General features: G+C 30.2%; 2 protein-coding genes across 2 annotated transcripts; one reads left to right on the forward strand and one right to left on the reverse strand.

The window, feature by feature from the left end:
* The first annotated feature begins 985 nt into the window (after positions 1–985).
* LOC106426632 (chalcone synthase 3-like) lies at positions 986–2466 on the forward strand. The gene is made up of 2 exons (XM_048769554.1): positions 986–1312; positions 1398–2466. Exons 1-2 carry the CDS (start codon positions 1279–1281, stop codon positions 2390–2392), a joined length of 1029 nt encoding a protein of 342 aa, XP_048625511.1. The 5' UTR covers positions 986–1278; the 3' UTR covers positions 2393–2466.
* Positions 2467–10743: 8277 nt separating this feature from the next.
* On the reverse strand, positions 10744–13634 carry LOC106426629 (UDP-D-xylose:L-fucose alpha-1,3-D-xylosyltransferase MGP4). Its single transcript, XM_013867342.3, has 4 exons — positions 12878–13634; positions 12159–12320; positions 11856–12065; positions 10744–11535 (listed from the first exon to the last, which is right to left on the reverse strand). Exons 1-4 carry the CDS (start codon positions 13343–13345, stop codon positions 11323–11325), a joined length of 1053 nt encoding a protein of 350 aa, XP_013722796.1. The 5' UTR covers positions 13346–13634; the 3' UTR covers positions 10744–11322.
* Between the last annotated feature and the right edge of the window lie 8330 nt (positions 13635–21964).

Below are 21964 nucleotides of genomic sequence, written 5' to 3' on the forward strand. Positions count from 1 at the left end.
GTTTTTTTTTACATTTTTCGGCTAAGAGCCATCCGACTTGGCTCTTATATATCTTATTAAAGAGACAGTTCTTAGTTTTTCTTAGTTAAAAGCTAAAAAACTGTTCTTCGCCGAAGCTAAGAACCCCACCCTAAAAGTCCTGGTTAATCATGGTCTAAGAACATGATTAATGCATGTCTTTTACGATAAGGTTTTTATCGTAATATAAGATGCAGTCTCTTACCTTTTAAAAAAAAAACTAAAAGATGTCTCTTAAATAGAGATATAAAAAACATTTCTTAGTTTTTTTAGTTAAAAGTTAAAAGACTGTATCTTACATATTAAAACAGAAGTCACAACCTTGATTCATGTGTGATTTTTTAAAAAATGGACCTAATGGACTTATTCATAGAAAATCATGTTACATTTAATCTCTAATCTTATCATTTAAATTTTGGGTCTACCAGAAATTTTTATTGGGCTATCAATAACTGGATTTAAACAATAGATGATCCATTGGATTTATTGGGCTATCAATAAAATGTTTAATTATTTACTCGATAATATAAATCTATGAAGCGAAAAGTTTAATTTTTAAAAAACTTTCTAAATTTGTGAAATGTTACAATATCTTTGAGTATGACAATAAAACAATATTTTACTAATCTTTATATATATAGTTATGATTTTAATAATGAAATAATAATCCGAAAATATATATATAGAAGATGATACAAATACATGTGAAAATTTAAAACAATTTATTCAATAAAAAAAATATACCGTAAACTTATTATGTTTTAAAAATTGATAGACACATATATTATAATATATACCAATTTAGAATTGAAAACAAAATATTTATATAAAAATAAATGAAAACAAAAATCCGCGCGGTTGCGCGGATCGAGATCTAGTTTTATATTATGATAATAATCTGTTCATAAGAGATCCACATTAATCACGCTGTAAGAACCACAGAAAAAGGAGCTATCCTAGAGATACGTAGTGCTTCATCCAACGTACCCTTTCTCTTTTTCTCCTTTGTCATCTTATTATATAATCCCACTCCCCGCATGTTTTTAAAATATGTACACATAACTTACATAGTACACAAAGTCACATATCGATCAAACTCTATTAGCGATGGGCACGCCGTCTTCGTTGGGCGAGATCAGAGAGGCACAGAGAGCAGATGGCCCTGCAGGTATCTAGGCGATAGGCACGGCCAACCCTGCGAACCATGTGATCCAAGCGGAGTATCCCGATTACTACTTCCGCATCACCAACAGCGAACACATGATCGACCTTAAGGAGAAGTTCAAGCGCATGTGTATGTCTTAACAAACCCTACATTCTATTTCTGCATCTGTATTTTTGGCATATATATTTGCGCATATTTATTTAACAGCTAACAGGCGACAAATCGGGGATAAGGAAACGGCACATGCACCTGACGGAAGAGTTTCTGAAGGATAATCCAAACATGTGCGCCTACATGGCTCCTTCTCTCGACGTTCGACAGGACGTAGTGGTGGTTGAAGTCCCTAAGCTAGGCAAAGAGGCGGCAGAGAAGGCCATCAAAGAATGGGGTCAGCCCAAGTCCAGGATTACCCACCTTGTCTTCTGCACTACCTCAGGAGTTGACATGCCTGGTGCCGACTACCAGCTCACCAAGCTCCTTGGTCTTTGTCCTTCTGTCAAGCGTCTCATGATGTACCAGCAAGGTTGCTTCGCCGGGGCCACTGTCCTCCGTCTCGCCAAGGACCTCGCCGAGAACAACCGTGGCGCACGTGTTCTCGTCGTCTGCTCCGAGATCATTGCCCTCATCTTCCGTGGCCCCTCTGACACCCACCTTGATTCCCTCCTCGGACAGGCCCTCTTCAGTGACGGCGCCGCCGCACTCGTTGTCGGTTCGGACCCGGATATCTCTGTGGGAGAGAAACCAATCTTTGAGATGGTGTCTGCCGCGCAGACCATCCTCCCAGACTCGGACGGCGCTATAAATTTACAGTTGAGGGAAACGGGACTCACCTTCCATCTCCTGAAGCACGTCCCTAGGCTCATCTCGAAGAACATTGAAAAGAGTCTACACGAGGCGTTTAAACCGCTGGGGATAAGCGACTGGAACTCCCTCTTCTGGATAGCCCATCCTGGTGGTCGAGCGATCCTTGATGAGGTTGAGAAAAAGCTAGGACTCAAGGCAGAGAAGATGAGGGCCACACGTCACGTGTTGAGCGAGTACGGAAACATGACGAGCGCGTGCGTCCTCTTCATATTGGACGAGATGAGGAGGAAGTCCGCCGAAGATGGTGTGGCCACGACAGGAGAAGGGTTGGAGTGGGGTGTCTTGTTTGGTTTCGGACCAGGTCTCACTGTTGAGACAGTAGTCTTGCACAGCGTTCCTTTTTGAACAGTGGGCTCCCTTCTTACCTACCATAATCATTTCTGCCTTATGTTTTTTTTTTTCAAATTAATATATATATATGTAATGCAATAATCAAGGAAGAATGGATCCTTTCAATTTAAATGTCTGTCTTTCATTTATTGAATACAATATTTGAATTAATGGGGTCTTGATTGACATCAAAACTCTTTTAACGTCCAGAAGCAAAGCATAACTCTTGGCCACGTAAAAGAGTGTTTATAAACACATGCATCTTCTTGGATCCGGTCAAATGATCGCCAAGCCGAAGATAATCCCACTAATCGATCTGACGCATCCAGACTGATATCATGCAAGAGTCGGTGAAGACTAAAGTGGTAGATGAGATACATATAAGGGAACACTGTTCTTCTATCTCTAGAGGAACCTATTAATAATTCGAATAGTGTCAAGACATACATCTTCCGAATCTCATTTATTTACCTCTGTTTTCCTCTGTTTTGTATTAGCCATATAACATAACAAGGCATTCAAATTTCACTCTAACTTTCCCAATGGGGACTCAAAAGCATGATCATCAACTAGCCATAGACCAAAGTCGTGAAAGCGTTTCAGCTTATTGTCGTAACCGATAATGTAGTTGTTGTGGACTATGACATGCTTCCCCTTTGTCTCCTCAACCCATGTCGCGTTCTGGAAATACAATCCTCCTGTTGGAAATGCTGCCTGTGAAAGCAAGCATAAATCTACCTGCAGAAATACAAGATCACAAAGAATGTATTCAAACAAGTGAACTAGTACAAAAACATTCATAAGTTAGATAAAGAGTCAAGAGGCTGAGTCTTATGATATTATACGCATTAACTTCAAAATACCTGACTAGATAGATGTCTTGAGACAGAAGCTTCTTCCTTCTCGGTGATGGACATTGTTTATTTATTGTCTTTATACTTTCACTTTGGAACAAAACAATGTTTTATACAGAGTGAATCAAGCCCTAGCATGTTGTACATATTCTTGTTGACGTCATCTGCTTAATATCCCTTCCATCATGCAAGTCTTCACGTTCTCTTCTCATGTCTTCAAGTTCCATCCTTAGAGAATTCACCAACAAGAATCTAATTGACATTAAAATAATCTGAAGCAGTATTTTCTTGCGGTTTCATTGATACTAGGATAAGACCTGCGCCTTGGATATATTATCGATAGTTTCTTTTATATATTTGATCATTTTATTTATATATATAAAATATTTTTTGTTGTTATTATATAATTTCTTTCCGATGGATCGGATCAATTTTTATTAAAAATAATGGAACAAAACTATAATTAATACATCATGGGTTGATCGGATTGGACATTAAACAAATTATGACATAAAAACCTTATTTTTTCTATCGAACACATTCTTTAAAAAAATGAACAGTATTGTTTTCACAGTTGAATTATTTTGACTTTTATCTTCCATATGGTTCTGAAAGCTTTCAAATCAACCACCAAATTGATACATGTCATTTTAATGTTTTTAGTCGTATACTTAAGGAAACCTTACATTTTTGTAATTTAAAGTCGTTTTAAAAAATTCAAAATATAACATATAAGAAAAAATCTAACATATAAGAAAATATAACATATAAGATGTCCTCATTTTTGTATTTTAAAGTCATTTAAAAAAATATATAAAATATAAGGTTTTCTCATTTTTGTAATTTAAAGTCATTTTAAAAAATTCAAAATATAACATATAAGAAAAAATCTAGTTTTTTAATTATATGGTTAATGTGATTGTTTATTTTTTTAATAATATAAAATTAAAAAAATGAAGAAGGATGCAAAAATTGTTATCAAATCTTTATTATTCATAATCATTAATTGTCATATATATGTAAATCATATTAGGTAATTTCGTAGCTTTTATTTAGGGAAAGAATACACACTTCTTATATTTTAGGTTAATATAATGTTCTCTAGTGGACATTAAACAAATTATATCATAAAAACCTTATTTTTTCTCTCGAACACATTCTTGAAAAAGTGAACAGTATTGTTTTCACAGTTGAATTATTTTGACTTTTATCTTACATATGGTTTTAAAAGCTTTCAAATCAACCATTAAACTGATACATGTCATTTTAATGTTTTTAATCGTATACTTAAGGAAAACTTACATTTTTGTAATTTAAAGTCGTTTTAAAAAATTCAAAATATAACATATAAGAAAAAGTCTAACATATAAGAAAAATATAACATATAAGGTGTCCTCATTTTTGTATTTTAAAGTCGTTTAAAAAAAAATATAACATATAAGGTTTCCTCTTTTTTGTAATTTAAAGTCATTTTAAAAAATTCAAAATATAACATATAAGAAAAAATCAAAATTTTTTATTATATGGTTAATGTGATTTTTTTTTAATAATATAAAATTAAACAAAAATGAAAAAGGATGCAAAAATTGTTATCAAATCTTTATTATTCATAATCATTAATTATCATATATATGTAAATCATATTAGGTAATTCTGTAGCTTTTATTTAAGGAAAGAATACACACTTCTTATATTTTAGGTTAATATAATGTTCTCTAGTGGACATTAAACAAATTATGACATAAAAAATCTTATTTTTTCCATCAAACTCATTCTTGAAAAAAGTGAACAGTATTGTTTCCACAGTTAAATTATTTTGACTTTTATCTTCCATATGGTTTTGAAAGCTTTCAAATCAACCATCGAATTGATACATGTCATTTTAATGTTTTTAGTCATATATTTAAGGAAAACTTACATTTTTGTAATTTAAAGTCATTTTAAAAAAATTCAAAATATAACATATAAGACAATTCAAACATATAAGAAAAATATAACATATAAAGTGTCCTCATTTTTGTATTTTAAAGTCGTTTAAAAAAATATAACATATAAGGTTTCCTCTTTTTTGTAATTTAAAGTCATTTTAAGAAATTCAAAATATAACATATAAGAAAAAATCTAATTTTTTTATTATATGGTTAATGTGATTGTTTAATTTTTTTTTTAATAATATAAATTTAAACAAAAATGAAGAAAGATGCAAAAATTGTTATCAAAACTTTATTATTCATAATCATTAATTGCCATATATATGTAAATCATATTAGGTAATTCCGTAGCTTTTATTTAAGGAAAGAATACACACTTCCTATATTTTAAGTTAATATAATGTTCTCTAGTGTTATATAATTATGGAATAATGTGATACCATTAGATTAAACTATATTTTATATTAGATGCTCTAGAATTCTTTGAAATGAAATTTAAAAGGCATTTAGAGTGCCACCTAGGATTTGAAGTTTTTTTTAATTAATACAAAATTAAGGTTCTAATTTTTTAAATGCTTCTCAATTAATATATAGAGGATACCAGATGATAATCCGCACAGGCATGGAGTGAATTTTTTAAAATATATTATACATAAATATTAGAGAAATTCCTTAGAATAATCATTTTTAATTTATTTTCACAAAAGTTGCCCCCAATAAAAAAAATGACCAAAATAAGTTTTATTAAAAGGTAAAAATACGTTTTTATCATAGGGTTAACTAATCTAGACTTAGCGTTTAGAGTTAAGGGGTGAGATTTTGGGGATAGAGTTTCAAATTTAAAAAAATAAAATTTAAAATAAAAAGGGCTATTTGAGAGAATTACCCTAAATATAATAAACAATATACATTTTATTATCAATAACTTTTTTTATATTTGATTAGAGGTGGACATTCGAGTACCATTTGGTTCGATTTGGTGCAGATCCTTGCAGGTTTGGAAAACCTATTTATTTTATTTTTCAAAAATTCAAGTTCATATATACTTTAAAATTTTCAAAATCTAAAAATAAAAATAATACATAACATATATATTTGAATAATGTATACCAAAATACTTAAACTTAACATAAAAAATTGGTTTAGCTTAAATATTTGGATATGAAATCAATAAATAATTAAGTATTTTAGGTGTTTTAAGTTTCGTTTAGATATTTTAAACATGTACTTATAACTAATTGTATATATTCCTAAGTATTTTAGACAACTTAAAAACATTTTATATATTTTGTATATTATTTTAGATATTTAATTTAAACATAATTAATATATTTAAGTATATAAATATGGTTTGGATATATTTCGATACCTGAAATATTTTGGTTCAGATCAGGTTCGGTTTCGGTTTTTTAGATACCAAAATTTTGAACTCATTCAGATATCTAACCAATTTTGGTTAAAGTTCAGTACTACTTTTGGATTGACTTTGGTTTGATTTTTTTGGATACATATTTTTTCCCAATCCTATATTTTTATTGTGACAAAATTTTAAACGAAAATGATGATGGTTCATATTGATTTTGGGTATGCAATAATTTTTAAACCAAAATACATTTTACTATGTACGTGGCCCATTTAGTTAATCATTAAAACATGTTTTAGACCCATTTAAGGAAAACAATGGGATGAACATAAAAATTTTACCATTTCAGATTGTCAATCGACACTTCCAAATATTCTCTGTCGGTGTTATGACAAATAGAAAAGGGGGTTAGGGTTAGGAAAGAAAATTTGTTGTGCAATCCATGTTCTCGTTAGGTAATTTCAATAGCTTCTAAATAAATTTTAGTTGTATCGATCTCTTGTAAAATTTTCAAACAATATTCATTAATAAAATCTTACAAATGTTGAATTGTTTCTCAATTAATATATAGGAGATTAGAGAAATCACATAAATCAACATAATACCTCTTGTTCATTTACAATATATTTATGGTAAATAAATCAAAATAATCATTTTATTTATTTTATATGGTATATAATTATATTTAAATGATATTGACATAAATATATAGTATATTTTAATATAAATATTTATTATTGAGACTTCCTACTCATATGATTTTATTAATATTTTTATATTTGATGTAACAAAAATTTGAACCATTAATCCCAAAATTTCCGATGTGATATTTTCAATTCAGATTGCAAAATTAAAATATTAAGATCGTAATACTTTTTCAATGCAAATTTCAAAATTAACATATTAATGTATTTTTAAATGGTACATAGTTTAATTTAAAAAATACTAAGATAGATATATATATTATTTAATATAAATATATTTTAAATAAAAATTAAATACGATTTTATGATCATTGTATCTTGTTATATCAAAAACAATTAAGCCATTGAGAAGAAAATTTTCAATGGGATTTTAACATTTTTTGTAATTTAAAGGTTTAAAAAAAAATATATATAACATACAATAAAAAATTATATTTTTTATTATATGGGTAATGTAATTGTTTAATTTCATTTAATAATATAAAATTGAACAAAAATGAGGAAATATACAAAAATTGTTATTAAATATTTATTAATCATAATCATTCATTGCTATATATATTAATCATATTAGGTAACATCGCTGCGTTTATTTAAGGAAATAATTTCTTATATTTTGGGTTAATATAATGTTTCTTATCAATTGGATAATGGACCTACAAATTATTTAATTTATTCTTAAGCTGTCAAGTAAGCTAAACTGATATCCTAATTAAGTGACACATCATCAATTTTTTGTAATTAGTACAAAATATAAGTTACAACTTTTTAAATGATTCTCAATTAATTAAACATTTGACTATTGCTAACTTTGAGGCAGAAGAAAAGCGCACCAAGAGCTGCATGTGATAAAAATAATCTCTTTTGTAATAAATTTTTAAAATTTTGATACCCAGTACATTTTACAAAAAAAAAAAAAGCAAAACAGAACAAAAAATAAGCAAAAATAAGAAAAATATAAGCCAAAAAAACAAGATAAAAACAGAAATATATTTTCACTATGTTCACAACCGAATTTCAATGTTTAAAAAAAAATATTATCGATGGCAAACTATCTATTGGCCCAACCTCTCAAATGGGACAAACCAAGAATCAAGCAAATAAGGTTTACATGCAACCAAAAGATTTAAGTACACCATCACTTTCTTTTCTTCCAAGGACTAAAACAAAACAAATACATCCAAGAAGAAGTTGAGTATTGCAATGGTGAACATTACAAAAACAATTGTTGGTAAATCACATGACACTCTCAAACATTACCCTGTTAACAACTTTTTTAACTTTTTATATTTTTGAAAAACTAGTTTATTGAACACAAACTGATCAGTCATATCAACATTAACAACATTAAGAAAGAAAGAAGAGACGAAGTAAAAGAAGATTTCTTCTTGTACGCGAAAGATGAATGCAACAGTTGGATATGTCATGATGATGTTTCTCATTTTGATTCCATCTCCACTATATGGTAAGTTTAATACATTTAATTATCATGTTAAGCTTAAGATATCAAGAAATTGATTGTTGTAAACTTATCTAGCTTCTGAAAGTTCCAAAGCCTCGCCAACATCATCTTCCCTCGAGTGTTTTCCGTGTGATCACGGGAAGGAAACAAGTCCAAAGTATGAGTGCAAGAACTTCATCAAAGGAAGCATGTACTTCCTTCATGCTTCCTTGTCTGAAGTAAACAACTCGACGAAGAACTTACTTATCCAACGTTTAACGGCCTATTTGAAGTCTTCCAATCTTCATGTGGAGAGTGTGTCCATAAGGAATGCTACGACCTATGTGAGTTTTCAAAACCTTAAGGTAGACATTTTTGTCTTTCCCTTGGGCAAGGAGAACTTCACACAGCAGGAATTGGATGTTGTTAGTTTTGATCTAGGAAAAGAATTGTACAAAGCTCCAGCTATACTTGGAAGCTACTACTTCATGTCTGACATGTACATTTACTTTCATGGTGCGTATATACACACTCTCCCTTAATCTAAAGTTTGGTTCAATATAGCTCACTTGTTGTTTGTTTTGTCACAGTTATGATTTTCGAGACAGACGCTATGATAATCAAAGCAGTATCAAGTGGCTGTGCAGCTTTGCTGATGTTCTTGACTGCTGCTATTGTGTACGTGTTAAGGAAGAAGGTGATAGTAGTGAGAGAAGCAAGGGAGCATAATGCAGAGAGAGCATTCAACTGGATATAAATGCTGGAAGCTATGGGGGAGATGAACTGATTTGCTTGTAGTTAGTTATTGAGGAACGGAGTTTCCAACGATAAAATTTATGGCCTTTCTGAAGGCTTCCAATCTTTCCCAAGTAGTATTTACCTTTAGATTTTACTAATATTTTTGACTATTTTTTTTGTATAGTAAGAAAAGTTTTTATGTTTTTTGCTTCAGTAGATTTTATAAGAAAAAATAAGGAAAAAAATAATATAAAAATAAGGAAAAGACGAAAGAAAAAAGCATATTAGCAATATGTTTACAATAGAATCTTTATGTTTTCAAAAAATCTAATATTTATGTCAACCCACTAAATATATATATATATATCTCTATCACTAATTTTACTTTGAAAAGGCGTGTAAAAAATTCTTAAAAGTTATATTATTAATGTTTAACTGTGTATATATTTTAATTATGGTAACTAGATCTCGATCCGCGCAACTGCGCGGATGTTTGTTAGCAGTTTTATATAGGTAGATATTTATTTTAGATCATTAGTAGTATACATTTTTAAAAAGTTAATCATATATTTAAATGTTTATATAACTATTTCAAGTATAATAATTTTATAATTTTATATTTTATATGTTGTAGTTAATCAATTGTTTAAAACCGTCATATGTATTTGTTGCTTCTTATTGTATTTACATTTAGTTATTAAACAAATTAATATATGCATGAAACAAAATATTTAAAAATTATTTTATATTTAATTTATGCTAAATTCTGACCCGTCTTTCAAAGCTAGATTTCTTTTTAGCAATATTTTTTTTTACTTTTATTCATTTTAGAGAATATATTATTGTATAAAAGAAAAATCTTAATTTATACATGTATTATATAGTTTTCTAATGTTAAGTCGTTCTGTCATCGTTTTATATATATTAAAATAAATATTTTATATTTATGAAAGTAAAATTTATAAATTTATTAATTTAATATAAATTTATCTTTTTAGCTCAATATAATATTTTTATTTTAATATGATTGATTATGATTATAAAAAATAGTTGACTATATATTAATGCATAATAATAGTTCATTGCTAATTACAAAATTAGTGAAAATATTTACATAAACTTTTTGAAGATACTGTTGTCTCTGGCATCTACGCAAAGCTCAAGCTGCGTCTACTGAATCAGAAAAACACTAACCATGTCGAGAAAACATGTAAGAAAAACTAGGACCTTAGACTATTCATTTTTTTTACTCTATATACAGTTTGGCAGTTTTATGCGAGTGAGAGTGGAGATAGTTATGGGGGAAATCTGAGTTGATATCACTAGAGGAGCTAAAAGATGAAGCAAAAGGATACCTTGTGAAAGACACTATTGTTCTTGAAGCTGTTATGCTTTGTGTCTCTCTGAGACTAAGCTGGCGAGTCCACTATCTAGATACTTTTCTTCTCTTCATCTTTTGTGTTCAAGTTGTTTACTTATGTTTCAAAACGTCCTTATTTTTGTGGCTGTGTGTGTTATGTGTTGTTTGATTATATGAGTAAACTAGTATCTAAGTAAATTTTGTGTGTTTTCATTTCACCATCTTTGTTTCCATGTAATAATGAAGTCATTATAAATAAATCACTATGAAATCAATGTTCTAAAAGATGATAGGCGCTCGTTATATTATTTATAAATAATATATATGATTTACATGAAATTAGAAGAATATACATACATATATATATATATATATATATATATATCATTTTCGAACAGTTGAAAATGATATATAGCTTAACAACATACATAAATACAAAATATAAAAAATAATGATTCGAATAATCTCAAGATATACATCTCTTTTATTTACCTCTGTTTTCCTCTGTTTTGAATCAGCCATATAACATTCACACATAACAAGGCATTCAAATTTCACTCTATCTCTCCCAATGGGGACTCAAAAGCATGATCATCAACTAGCCATAGACCAAAGTCGTGGAAGCGTTTCATCTTATTCTCGTAACCGATTATGTAGTTGTTGTGGATTATGACATGCTTCCCCTTTGTCTCTTCAACCCATGTGGCGTTTTGGAAATACAATCCTCCTGTTGGAAATGCTGCCTGTGAAAGCAAGTATAGATCTACCTGCAGAAATACAAGATCACAAAGAATGTATTCAAAAAGTGATCTTGTACAAAAAACATTCATATTATGTGTGAATGTTATATGGCTGATAAAGAGTCAAGAGGCTGAGTCTTATGATCAGGGGACGGTTTTGGCCAAGCCAAATAAAACATTCGTTTTTAAGTCCCTTAAAATTTTTGAAAAAAGTTATCTATAAATAGGTCTTTAAATTTGTAAAAAAAAATTGCATACCCCTAAACTATAAAAATCTTTTTAAACCGTCAATAGCCCCCAAAATCTCAGTGCCGTAATGATATTATACGCATTGAATTCAAAAATACCTGATTAGATGTCTTGTTAAGTGCCCAGTTAAATGCTGGCTGATCATTTCCTTCATATGCTTTAGTTCCATCTTGAAGTTCCTTTATCCATTTCTTCATGAGAAGCTTTGCTCCATTGGTGTGACGCAAGAAAATCATGCAGCTACATATGTAAGTCACTCCATTTCGATCCGGAGGTGGTAAAACATGGGACTGATTCAAAGACTTTATCTGGCACCAAAATCAATAAGAGAATAAGGATTTAATAAAAGAAAAAAAAAACTCTAAAATGTCAAGGAGATATGTGGATAGAATTGCACGTACTGTAGTCCTGTCATCAGCGAAGTATGCGTCATGGCTTCCTTCTACGTACTGAAACGGATCTTGCAACCAGACCATATCGACATCATTGTACATCACATTATAGCCTAGCTCCAAAAGTTGCAAGAGATGTCGTGGCCTCAGAGATGTAAACTTGAAGAAACCCTAATTTAGATGTGATACAGTTAGTTTTTTTTTTGTAATAAGGCTTAATTGATAAATTAGTTGAAAGACAGGTTTCATCGCAATACAACAACTTCTTTGCGGTGATTATTCCATTCAGAAACAGGGGATATAGAATCATTCAAAATTATATAAAAATCAGAAAGAAAAAATGGTTGATATATCCACAAGTTCACTGGTCTTTTGATATTCATAGGGTAGCCATAGATGTATTAAATAAATAGTATAATATTATAATATACAAATAATAAAATTTTATTTTTTATTTTCTTAATAATATAATATACTAGTAACTACCATAAATTATAAATAAATTATTATTTATTATTTATTATTATAGTATCATAACGTGTTTAAAAGGTAATCATTACGGTTTTTAGGGTCTAATGCGTAGTCAACCCATTCATTACCAAATGCTAATACGATGAAAACTATGTATTCAAACTCAAAGTCATGCATAAAACCAATTTTCTGATACATATTTTATGAGAATATCTCAAGGTAAAAGTGAAATTTGGATCGAAAATATGAAACCATACCTTGGAACCGAACTTATGTGCGGTCTGAGAGTCTAGCGCTGGGGGAATGAGAACGGCATGACCAGGCCACTTCTTGTTAACCTTGTAGAGAGTAGCATAATCCTCAGCGATCACGAGGACTTTGTCTTGATGCTTCTGTCTAGAAACGCTAATCAACCAGTTGTTTAAGAAGGGCACGAAGGGAGAGCTAACGGTGCAGACGATCACAGTCCCGTCCTTAGCAACGAACTTGGCTGCTTGAGCGAGGGAATAGTCGCGCCAGTTGGAGGGCAAAGAAGAATAAGAATAGGAAGAGCTTTTGTTAGGAAAGATGAATAAGGGAGATGCCGTCCAGGGTAATGATACACCGAGGAGAAGGAGGAGAGCGACAAGGAGAAGTAGACCGTTGCGGCTCGTGAGAGAGATATTACGATGGTTTGAGGTTGAAGAATGAGAAAGATGAGAGGAAGAGAAAAGCCGCTGAGCCATTGGTGCAGAGAGAGAGAGAGAGGATTCAAACGTTAGGAAATATTGAACAAAATAGTCATACGCATCTTAACATTCATACCCAAAAGATAGTCAAAGGCAAAAAAAAACAATTTTTGGAATGTAAATTAAGGAATGCATTTTTTACTAAGTAACAAACGTAATACTCCCTCCGTTTCATATTAGGTGTCGTTTTAGAGAATTTTTTTCGTTACAAAATAAGTGTCGTTTTCGATTTTCAATGCAAAATTTATTAATTTTATGCAAAATTTATTTTTCTATTGGTTGAAATATGGTTAGGTATATAGGTAATAGTGTTTTTTAATAGAAAATATACAAAATTAATTGTTTCCTTAATCCGTGTGTCGAAACTTAAAACGACACTTATAATGAAACAGAGAGAGTATGTATTTCCCCTAGTCTCTTTAACAAGTTTGACCAAGTAAGCATTTCATTTATCATTTTTAAATGGAGAGGAAAAGATAATTAGGCAACATTAATTTGTCAAGGTACATTGACTTGATAATCAACTTGTGGAGAGGAAAACACTACTTGCTAATCAACTTGTGGAGAGGAAAACATTAACTTGTCAATGTTATTATATAATTAAAAAATATTATTAATAATTTATGTAATTTAGAAAATGAGTGTAACTTCATGCCATCTTCACCAATACCAGTCAAGCTCATTATCCGTCAATACGATCTCTCCTAGGCCAGAGACTTATATCCGAGATCTGTTATCCGATCCGGAATTTGCTCCGAACCGATCCAAAAAAACGGATATCCGGAGGGTCCGGATCTTGATTTTATGGGCTCGGCGGATCCGGATAATGAAATTTTAGGTCCGGATATCCGGATCCGGATCCGAACTTACTATTTATTTAAAATATTTAAAATTTAATTATATTTATATATGTATACTATATATAACTTTTATAAAATAATGATTTTTTTAATTTTATTCAATTTCAATAATTTTTCATTTAAAAAAATTAATAGGCTAAATAAATTAAATAAATCATTTTAATTAGTCAGTTTTTAATTTAATTTTTAATTTTTATTTTTTAAAAGGATCCGGATCCGGATATCCGCGGGTATTCGGATTTTAGGCCGGATATCCTAAATCCGGATATCCGGAGAGCCCGAATCCGGATCCGGATAGTAATTTTACGGATCCGACGAATCCGGATCCGGATTCAGATATCTCAAAATACTCCGGATATCCGATCCGTCCCAGACTAATCTCTCCTACATTTATTTTTTTTCCTCTTAAAAGCTTTGAATAGTAATATATACTTCTAAAAATGTTTCTCCAATCGAGAATTTCATAAATGGTCTTTTGGAGACACGTATCTTCTTTTGTATACTTGTACACATAGTTTCCTGTCCACATGATTTTCTTTCGTGCATATTTTGAATTTGTTTTCCTTGTTCCAAGGATTGTGATACTGCTTTTAAGTTTTATTTTATCTCTGAATTGATTAGATTCCACAAGTTTTGGAAGAAAAAACCCCACGTTAATCACTGACTTTTTTCAATAAGATTTCGGTCATATTTATATAAAATAAAGCAGAAAATTCATACTTTTGAAATATTCATTCCATTTTCTGTTATTTGACAATTTATATGTACATATATTAATAAAATATTTAATTATATATATTTTAAAACAAAAACATTATTAACTATATAACTAACTATGATTCACTAATTAGAAATATAAAATATAAAATATCATTAAACATAAAAATTTACACTGAAATTTAAAAGTATGATGTAACTTGAAACAAAATTTTCTAAACGTCCTTTATAGAACAATGGAGAGCGAGCTATACATCAAGTTCTGTTATAATTTGCTGAAAGTGATGATTGTTTATTGTGATTTTTATCATAGGTGTGGGCAGAAGCAGAAAATCTCGGGAAATAAATCACTAATAAGTATATACGTATGTATTTTTAATGCAGTATATGTGTATGTATTTCCTCAATCGTTTACGAAGAGCATATTTAATGCCGAAGCAAATTATCAATCAAAGTATAAAAGGATTATACTTTCATCTTTTTTTTTTTGTGTGTAAATGTTAAGATTTATACCATTTTCTGAATTTTTCAATGTTGCGGAGCACAACTTATTACAAAGAGAGTAGAGAAAGAGAGAGAGACAGACAACTGGCTTTATATACATGTTTTGTCTTTGCAAACTGCATATGGTGTTTTCCTCCCCAAGACATTTATTGGTAGCAGGAGCATGCATAATCGCCATGGAGATTGCTTACGAGATGGACTTTTCTCTTCCTGGTTTCATTGTCTGCTGCGTAGTGTTAGGGTTTGGAATATTCGAAGCAACATCTCTAGAACTCAGCAAGAAAGAGTCTTCCATTAAATCAGAATATCAGTCAAACGGAATCCTTTGTGATGACTTTTATTACTCGTTTTCATTCTTTGTACCTCATCTTTCGGTTCGTCGGTGAAGCATATACTATTTTTGTTTTGGGAGCAGACAGAAATGCACTCATGACGATTATTATTTTAATGCTTGACCCGTGCGGATTTGTTTAAAAAAAAAAAATTAGTCAAAAAAAATGTATAAAAGGATTACTTGTTATAGCCCATTAAAAAGATACAGATGAATGGTTTTGACCATGATTCTGTGTTTGCGAATATGAGTTATTTTCTCCATGATGAAAATTGGCGAATGTTAACTGAGGAGCAGAGGAGAGTGTGGCCTTGGATTGTCTGGAACTTATGGAAAAAGAGGAAGGAACTGTTGTTTGGTGGTCGATGTCTTGATCCTCTTGAACTGGTGCAGAAAGCGGCTATGGAGGCAAATGAATGGTCCTTAGCTCAGGTAGTTGAGGAGGAATGGATCAAGGAGGAGAGGCAAAGGAGTATACCATCTAACGGAATTGGAAACCTCCGGAATCGAACTGGGTGAAGTGTAATATTGGGATGGAATTCGATAAAGGTAAAAGCTTGGTTGGAGGAGCTTGGGTTCTAAGGAATGCGAGAGGAGTGGTACTCTGCCATAGTAGAAGAGCCTTCACGGGAGTTAAAACTAGGGATGAGGCTAGACTGGTAGTGGTGTTGTGGGCGTTTGAAAGCATGAAGAGCCAAAGACAATCCAGAATTGTTTTTAAAGGAGAACTTAGGGAGTTGTTTGGTGCAGTAGAAAGACCACAAGCATGGCCGTCCTTTCTGTTCCTAGTCTCAAAGATGGAAAAGGAATTGTCAGAAATTCGACAGTGGAGGCTCTCAGTGATCAACAGAGAAGCTAATAGAGGGGATTTTTTCATTGCTCAAAGTGTCACGAAATATGGGCTCATCAACTCGTATGTGGCTGCTGGGCATCCGTCCTGGCTTTTCGAGCTCTTTGTTAATGAAAGTCGGACCCTCTGACTGGATGTCTTTTGTGGGGAGCGGGAGGAAGTTTAAGATCGGTTGAGTGGTTCGAACTAAGAGTTGAGTTTCAAACCGATCTCTTGCTCTGTTTTTTGTTTGGAGTTTGGCTTTAGGTTGCTCTGTTTTGTTTATACAGGGGACTGGTAGCCTTGGTTTTTAGTAGTGGTTACTTTGTTGTTGGAAAACCTTTTCATATTAATATGATTACACCTTGACGGAAAAAAAAAGATACAGATGACAAAACTGTAAGTAGGAGATATTTACAGTGTCATTTTAATAAAATGGTAGATTATGTATAAGTTGCTTGTCATATATATTAAGAAACTAGGGGGTGTCCGCGCTTCGCGTGAAATATTGTTTTATTGTTAATAAGTATGAGTTTTCTAGATGATATAATTATGTAGCCGTCTTTATTTGTTAAAAGTATTATTTGTATTTTTACTGTATTATGTAGTAGTAAGTGATATGTTAATATATTTTGTGTTTGTTTTTTCAATAATGTGTTGCCGTGTATATAATAGTATTTGTTAGTGGTGACGTGAGCCTCTCATATAAAGCATATTTAATTTCAATAACTATGCATTTATATATTTGTTGATTCTAAGATTAACGATTTCAGAGTCAAAATTATATTTTATTGTATTTTCAAAATTTTGAACATTATTTTATTGAGATGTTTTTAGCCATATTTCTATATTTTGACCTTACCTATCACCATCTTTGTATTTCGTTTACCTCACCGGTGCTTCTCCCAGGAATGATTGTTATGTTTTGGAGTAGAGTTCTTATTGTCCTTCTTGTCCTGTGAGATTATCTCATATTTGTTGTGGGTCGGGTCTATGAGTTCCAAGTTGTGCGGTTGTTTCTCACTGCATTGTAGGTTGTTTCGGTCAATATTGATTGCTCCTCTTCTTCCTTAAATTTTGGCTGATGTTGGAGACTGCATCTTTTTGGGTTGGGTCAGAGTTTAGGCGTCGTTGATGTTTTTTCCTTGTCGTTGGCTTGACGTCGATGGTCCCTGCTCGTCTTGGTTTTAAAATTTTGTTTTTTTCGTGATATAACTTCTTTTATCTCTTTCATAGCTTGAATACGGCTCTACGGTTTGCTAATTTCATTTTGTTTTCCATTCCCTCGCTATTCTCTCATCTCGTTGCAGTTTTCATTGCTGCTCACATCTTTAGTAGCTTTCATTTCTGCCATGTTTGCCACTCTAGGTTTGGATAGTGTTTTCCTCAGTGTATGTTCGGTGGGCTTGGAAGGTTGTTTATGGTATCAAGCTTGAGCTCTGGTTTTTCGGAGGTTGGCTTCCATTCTCGCTCCCTCGGGTTGTTTCTTTTCTTTCCATGTTTCCCTTGGTATAGGCGTACGGAGTTAATCTCATGGAGATTTGGTCCTTTTTATCTAGAGTTTTGTGGTTCTTCGCTGGCATGGACGTCTTGCTTTAGTTTGTGAGGTGCTTCTTACCTCTTAGCTGGTGGCTGGGCTTTTGGGGCTTTAGGCATGTGTCTTCCTACTTCGTGCTGACTTTGGCATTTTGGTCATTATTTTTCTTCTAACTTGCTTTTTGGTTCTTTGCGTTGGTACTCTATCACACACATTTGTGTTCGGAGGATTGTTTTGTCTCAGATTTTATTTTTTTGCTTTTTTTCTGACTTCTGATTATTTTAGCTAAAACACTCTGTAGTAAAATGAGGTAATTTAGTCTTCATTCTTAATCTCTTTTCAGTTTCGGACCTTTATTGAGTTAGTATTATTATGGAATTTTACCTTTTTTGTGGTTGCGGAGGTTTTAGGTTTAGACCATATGGTGTGCTCTGGTTTCTTCTTCTTAGTTTAGTTATTTTATGATTTTTAATAGTGAAATAAATATTTAATTTGTAAATTAAAAAAATAGTAAATAGTAAAAATTAATAAATACTGAAAGTTAATGTTATTTTTAGTTGTTCATAAATTAAATATTTAAAATTATTTATATTATTTTACTTATTTCTTTATTCATTTTGAATTTTACTGACCAATAAAATAATTATCAAATTTCATATAATGATTCTTTGTTCGAGAACGATTAGATAACTAAAATTCTCAGAAATTCTATCAGAATCGAAAATTTTGCTTTCTTTTGTTATTTGTTTATTTATTCTAATTTTCTTAGTTTTTGCATTATTCAAGTTCCATCGGTAATTTTTTAATATAACAAACATGTGAATTTTGATGAAAAAATAAAAGAGGACACGTGGCAGCAAACCCCCCTGCCACTTGTCAGAAGAATGGAAAATGTCTACTTTATATATATAGATAGATAAGTAACGTATTAAAATCATATTGTATTTCTATCCCACTTGAATATGCCAAATATATACACCAATTAACCTTGTGATATCATTATTCGCGAACGCTTTTTCACTCCCACAAATAAGTTAATTAATATTTCATTTTATAATATATACACAATTAAATATAACAGAGTGGCATAATCCATCAAGAAAAAGTTTGGACTAACGTTAAAAAAGAATCATTCGAGAAATATATATTGGTTTATCTAAACATATAATATACTTCTGATTAAACTAACCATAAAACTAATTAGTAGTCTACAAAAATGTATTTTTCATTTTTTCTTTAAATAAAAGTTACATAATTACCTCATATAATAAAAATATATGTGACAATTTATGATTTTGGATAATAATGTTGAATTGTTTACTTTGACATTTAGAGCATTGTGTGCATGTGTCTTAAGATGGACACCATGATGATAGAAATCTCGTTTGGAACGAAGGTATATTCTCCAATGTTTCTAATCGTTGGTTTACTCCAAAATGCAGTTGTTTATCTAAGCAAGAAAAATCTATATTAAACAGTAAAATGTGAGCAACGTATACTGACGTAGTGCATTAATTCCTGGTGGTACATTTCCATCCATTATTTTAAAGTTGTTGCTTTTGGTAAGAAATTGCCATACTCACAAATAATTAGTTGAGCCGTAGATACCTTTTATCTATAATATTTAAAATTACTAATAATACTTTAAGTAAATTCTAAACCTACATCCAAAAAATAGCTATAAAACTTATATTTATTAAAATAATATTTTATGTGATATAAGAAAAATATATGGCTACAGAAAATACATATATTATAAAAAATTTACATACAAAATTTAAAGTTACGTCCTAACCAATCATCCACTTAGAAAGTATTTAAATCAATTAATTAGATAGTCACTAAGCACGTATATGTCAAACTAAAAAAAAAATATATGATTTCAAAATATAACCCTAAAAATACCAACAGTACTATAACATACATTACCAAACCTTAAACCAGATGCTATCATGACTCAATCTACATTGACTCATCTATGTTAAAAATAATTCAATTTTAATACATGATTTTGATTTTTTCTTTTTCAAAATATTTTTTATAAAATTTATTAATTACTTTTAAGATTTAATACATGAGAAGACTTCTGAAAGACTTTGATCTAGGCGGAAAACCTAAATTCTTCTAAATTCTACTAAAATTTGGGAAGTCTTCTGTGAATTATTCAGACCATACACTCAAATAACTAAAAATAAACACTTCCTTAAACTTTTAAGATAATTATAAAGTGTTTAAATCAAGTTTTTATCTAGTTACTAAACATATATATGTCAATTTTTTTTAAAAAAGAATTTCAAAATCTAACCCTAAATATACCAAAAATATTATAAAATATGTTATCAAACCATAAACCAAAGACTATCGTGAGTTAATCTACTTAAACTCATCTATATTGAAAATAATTCAATTTTAGTAAAACTAAATTTACATCATTTAGAAATGTTTATTATTACATGATTTCAATTATTTTCCCATCAAAATATTTTTATAAAAATTTTAAATTATTTTAAACATCTACTGAACGAGAAGACTTACAAATACGTCTTCTCTGAGAAGACGTATTTGTAAGTCTTTTCACGTGGAGAGTTATAATGGTAAAACTTAATACATGTTTTTTGTTTGGTCATAAAGAAATTGTTGTAATTTTACTAACCTTATGGGTTACTTTTGTATTTGATTAAATTTGGGGCACACTTTTGTATTCAAAATCAAATTTTAAATCATTTTTGGCAATTTCTCCAAATTAATTCTAGTCGTATCGTCCATTACTTTTTTACCATACGCTTTCAATTATTTAGTTTTTTCCGAAGACTGAAAAATAATTATTTTACTATTTTTAGTATAGATTTATTTTTTCCAAAGACTGAAAATAATTACCTTACTACTGTTTAATATAGATTTATTTTCTTATCATTTTGACTTGCTACATTTTCTTTAAATGATATATAGTTATATATATCACTATGCCAAACCAAATTTTTTTCTATATAACAATGAGTGTTGCAGTTCAAAGGAAAAATAAGGTATTGCCCATTAGATCTAGATATAAAAAAGTGAGTTCATCAATTTTTCGTAGTGTATCTAATTCAAAACTTAGAATACATATAATTTGTTTTGGAGGATATCAGAATTAAGGGAGGTTTATTTGTCCTCAAAATTTTCTATCAAAATCTTGACTCATTGGTGAAATTTATTTCAAGTTTCATAAATATATATTTCTTTTAGTATTGTAGATGTCATCTTAATTTTATCTTAAATTTTATTATTATATTATAAATTTACATATCACATGAATCATAATTCTTTGTATTTGCTCCGTTCTCTTTTTTTCTTTTTTTTTTCTGTTAGAGTCTAATTAAAGACTATGTTTTGTAAAAATAACTATCAATCTACCTCTTTATGAGAAAATACATTTAGATTATAAAAATAGGAACGATAAATTGTTATCCCATTTTTATTTTGATAATATCTCATATAAAATAATGTTACAGGTTTTTTTTAAAAAAAGGTATTCAAAAAACTAAGTAATTGAAAGCGTATGTAAAAAAATGATGGACGATACGACTAGAATTAATTTGACTAAGAAAATAAGACAGTAGATAATTGGTTAGGATGTAGCTTTAATTTTTTTAATTTTACAAGTTGGCAGTCGGTTAATTGGTTTGAATTCCATGTTAAATTTTGGATTTTAAAAATAATCTTATTCAAGATAAGTTTTGTTTCGATTGGATCTATTCCAACCTAATATTCCATGTTCACAATTTAGTTTTTTCATGTCATTTAAACAGATATAAATACAAACTATGTTATATATAATATGTTATCTAAATACAACATA

Source organism: Brassica napus, chromosome C9 (genome assembly GCF_020379485.1).
Source record: "Brassica napus cultivar Da-Ae chromosome C9, Da-Ae, whole genome shotgun sequence".
NCBI classification, from domain to species: domain Eukaryota; kingdom Viridiplantae; phylum Streptophyta; class Magnoliopsida; order Brassicales; family Brassicaceae; genus Brassica; species Brassica napus.

Coding starts and splice junctions, on each gene's coding strand:
- LOC106426629 (XM_013867342.3), bottom strand. CDS start 13,345: ATGGCTCAGCGGCTTTTCTCTTCCTCTCATCTTTCTCATTCTTCAACC. Junction 12,321..12,877: donor CACATAAGTTCGGTTCCAAG/GTATGGTTTCAT, acceptor CATCTAAATTAG/GGTTTCTTCAAGTTTACATC. Junction 12,066..12,158: donor TCGCTGATGACAGGACTACA/GTACGTGCAATT, acceptor TTTTGGTGCCAG/ATAAAGTCTTTGAATCAGTC.
- LOC106426632 (XM_048769554.1), top strand. CDS start 1,279: ATGATCGACCTTAAGGAGAAGTTCAAGCGCATGT. Junction 1,313..1,397: donor GGAGAAGTTCAAGCGCATGT/GTATGTCTTAAC, acceptor AACAGCTAACAG/GCGACAAATCGGGGATAAGG.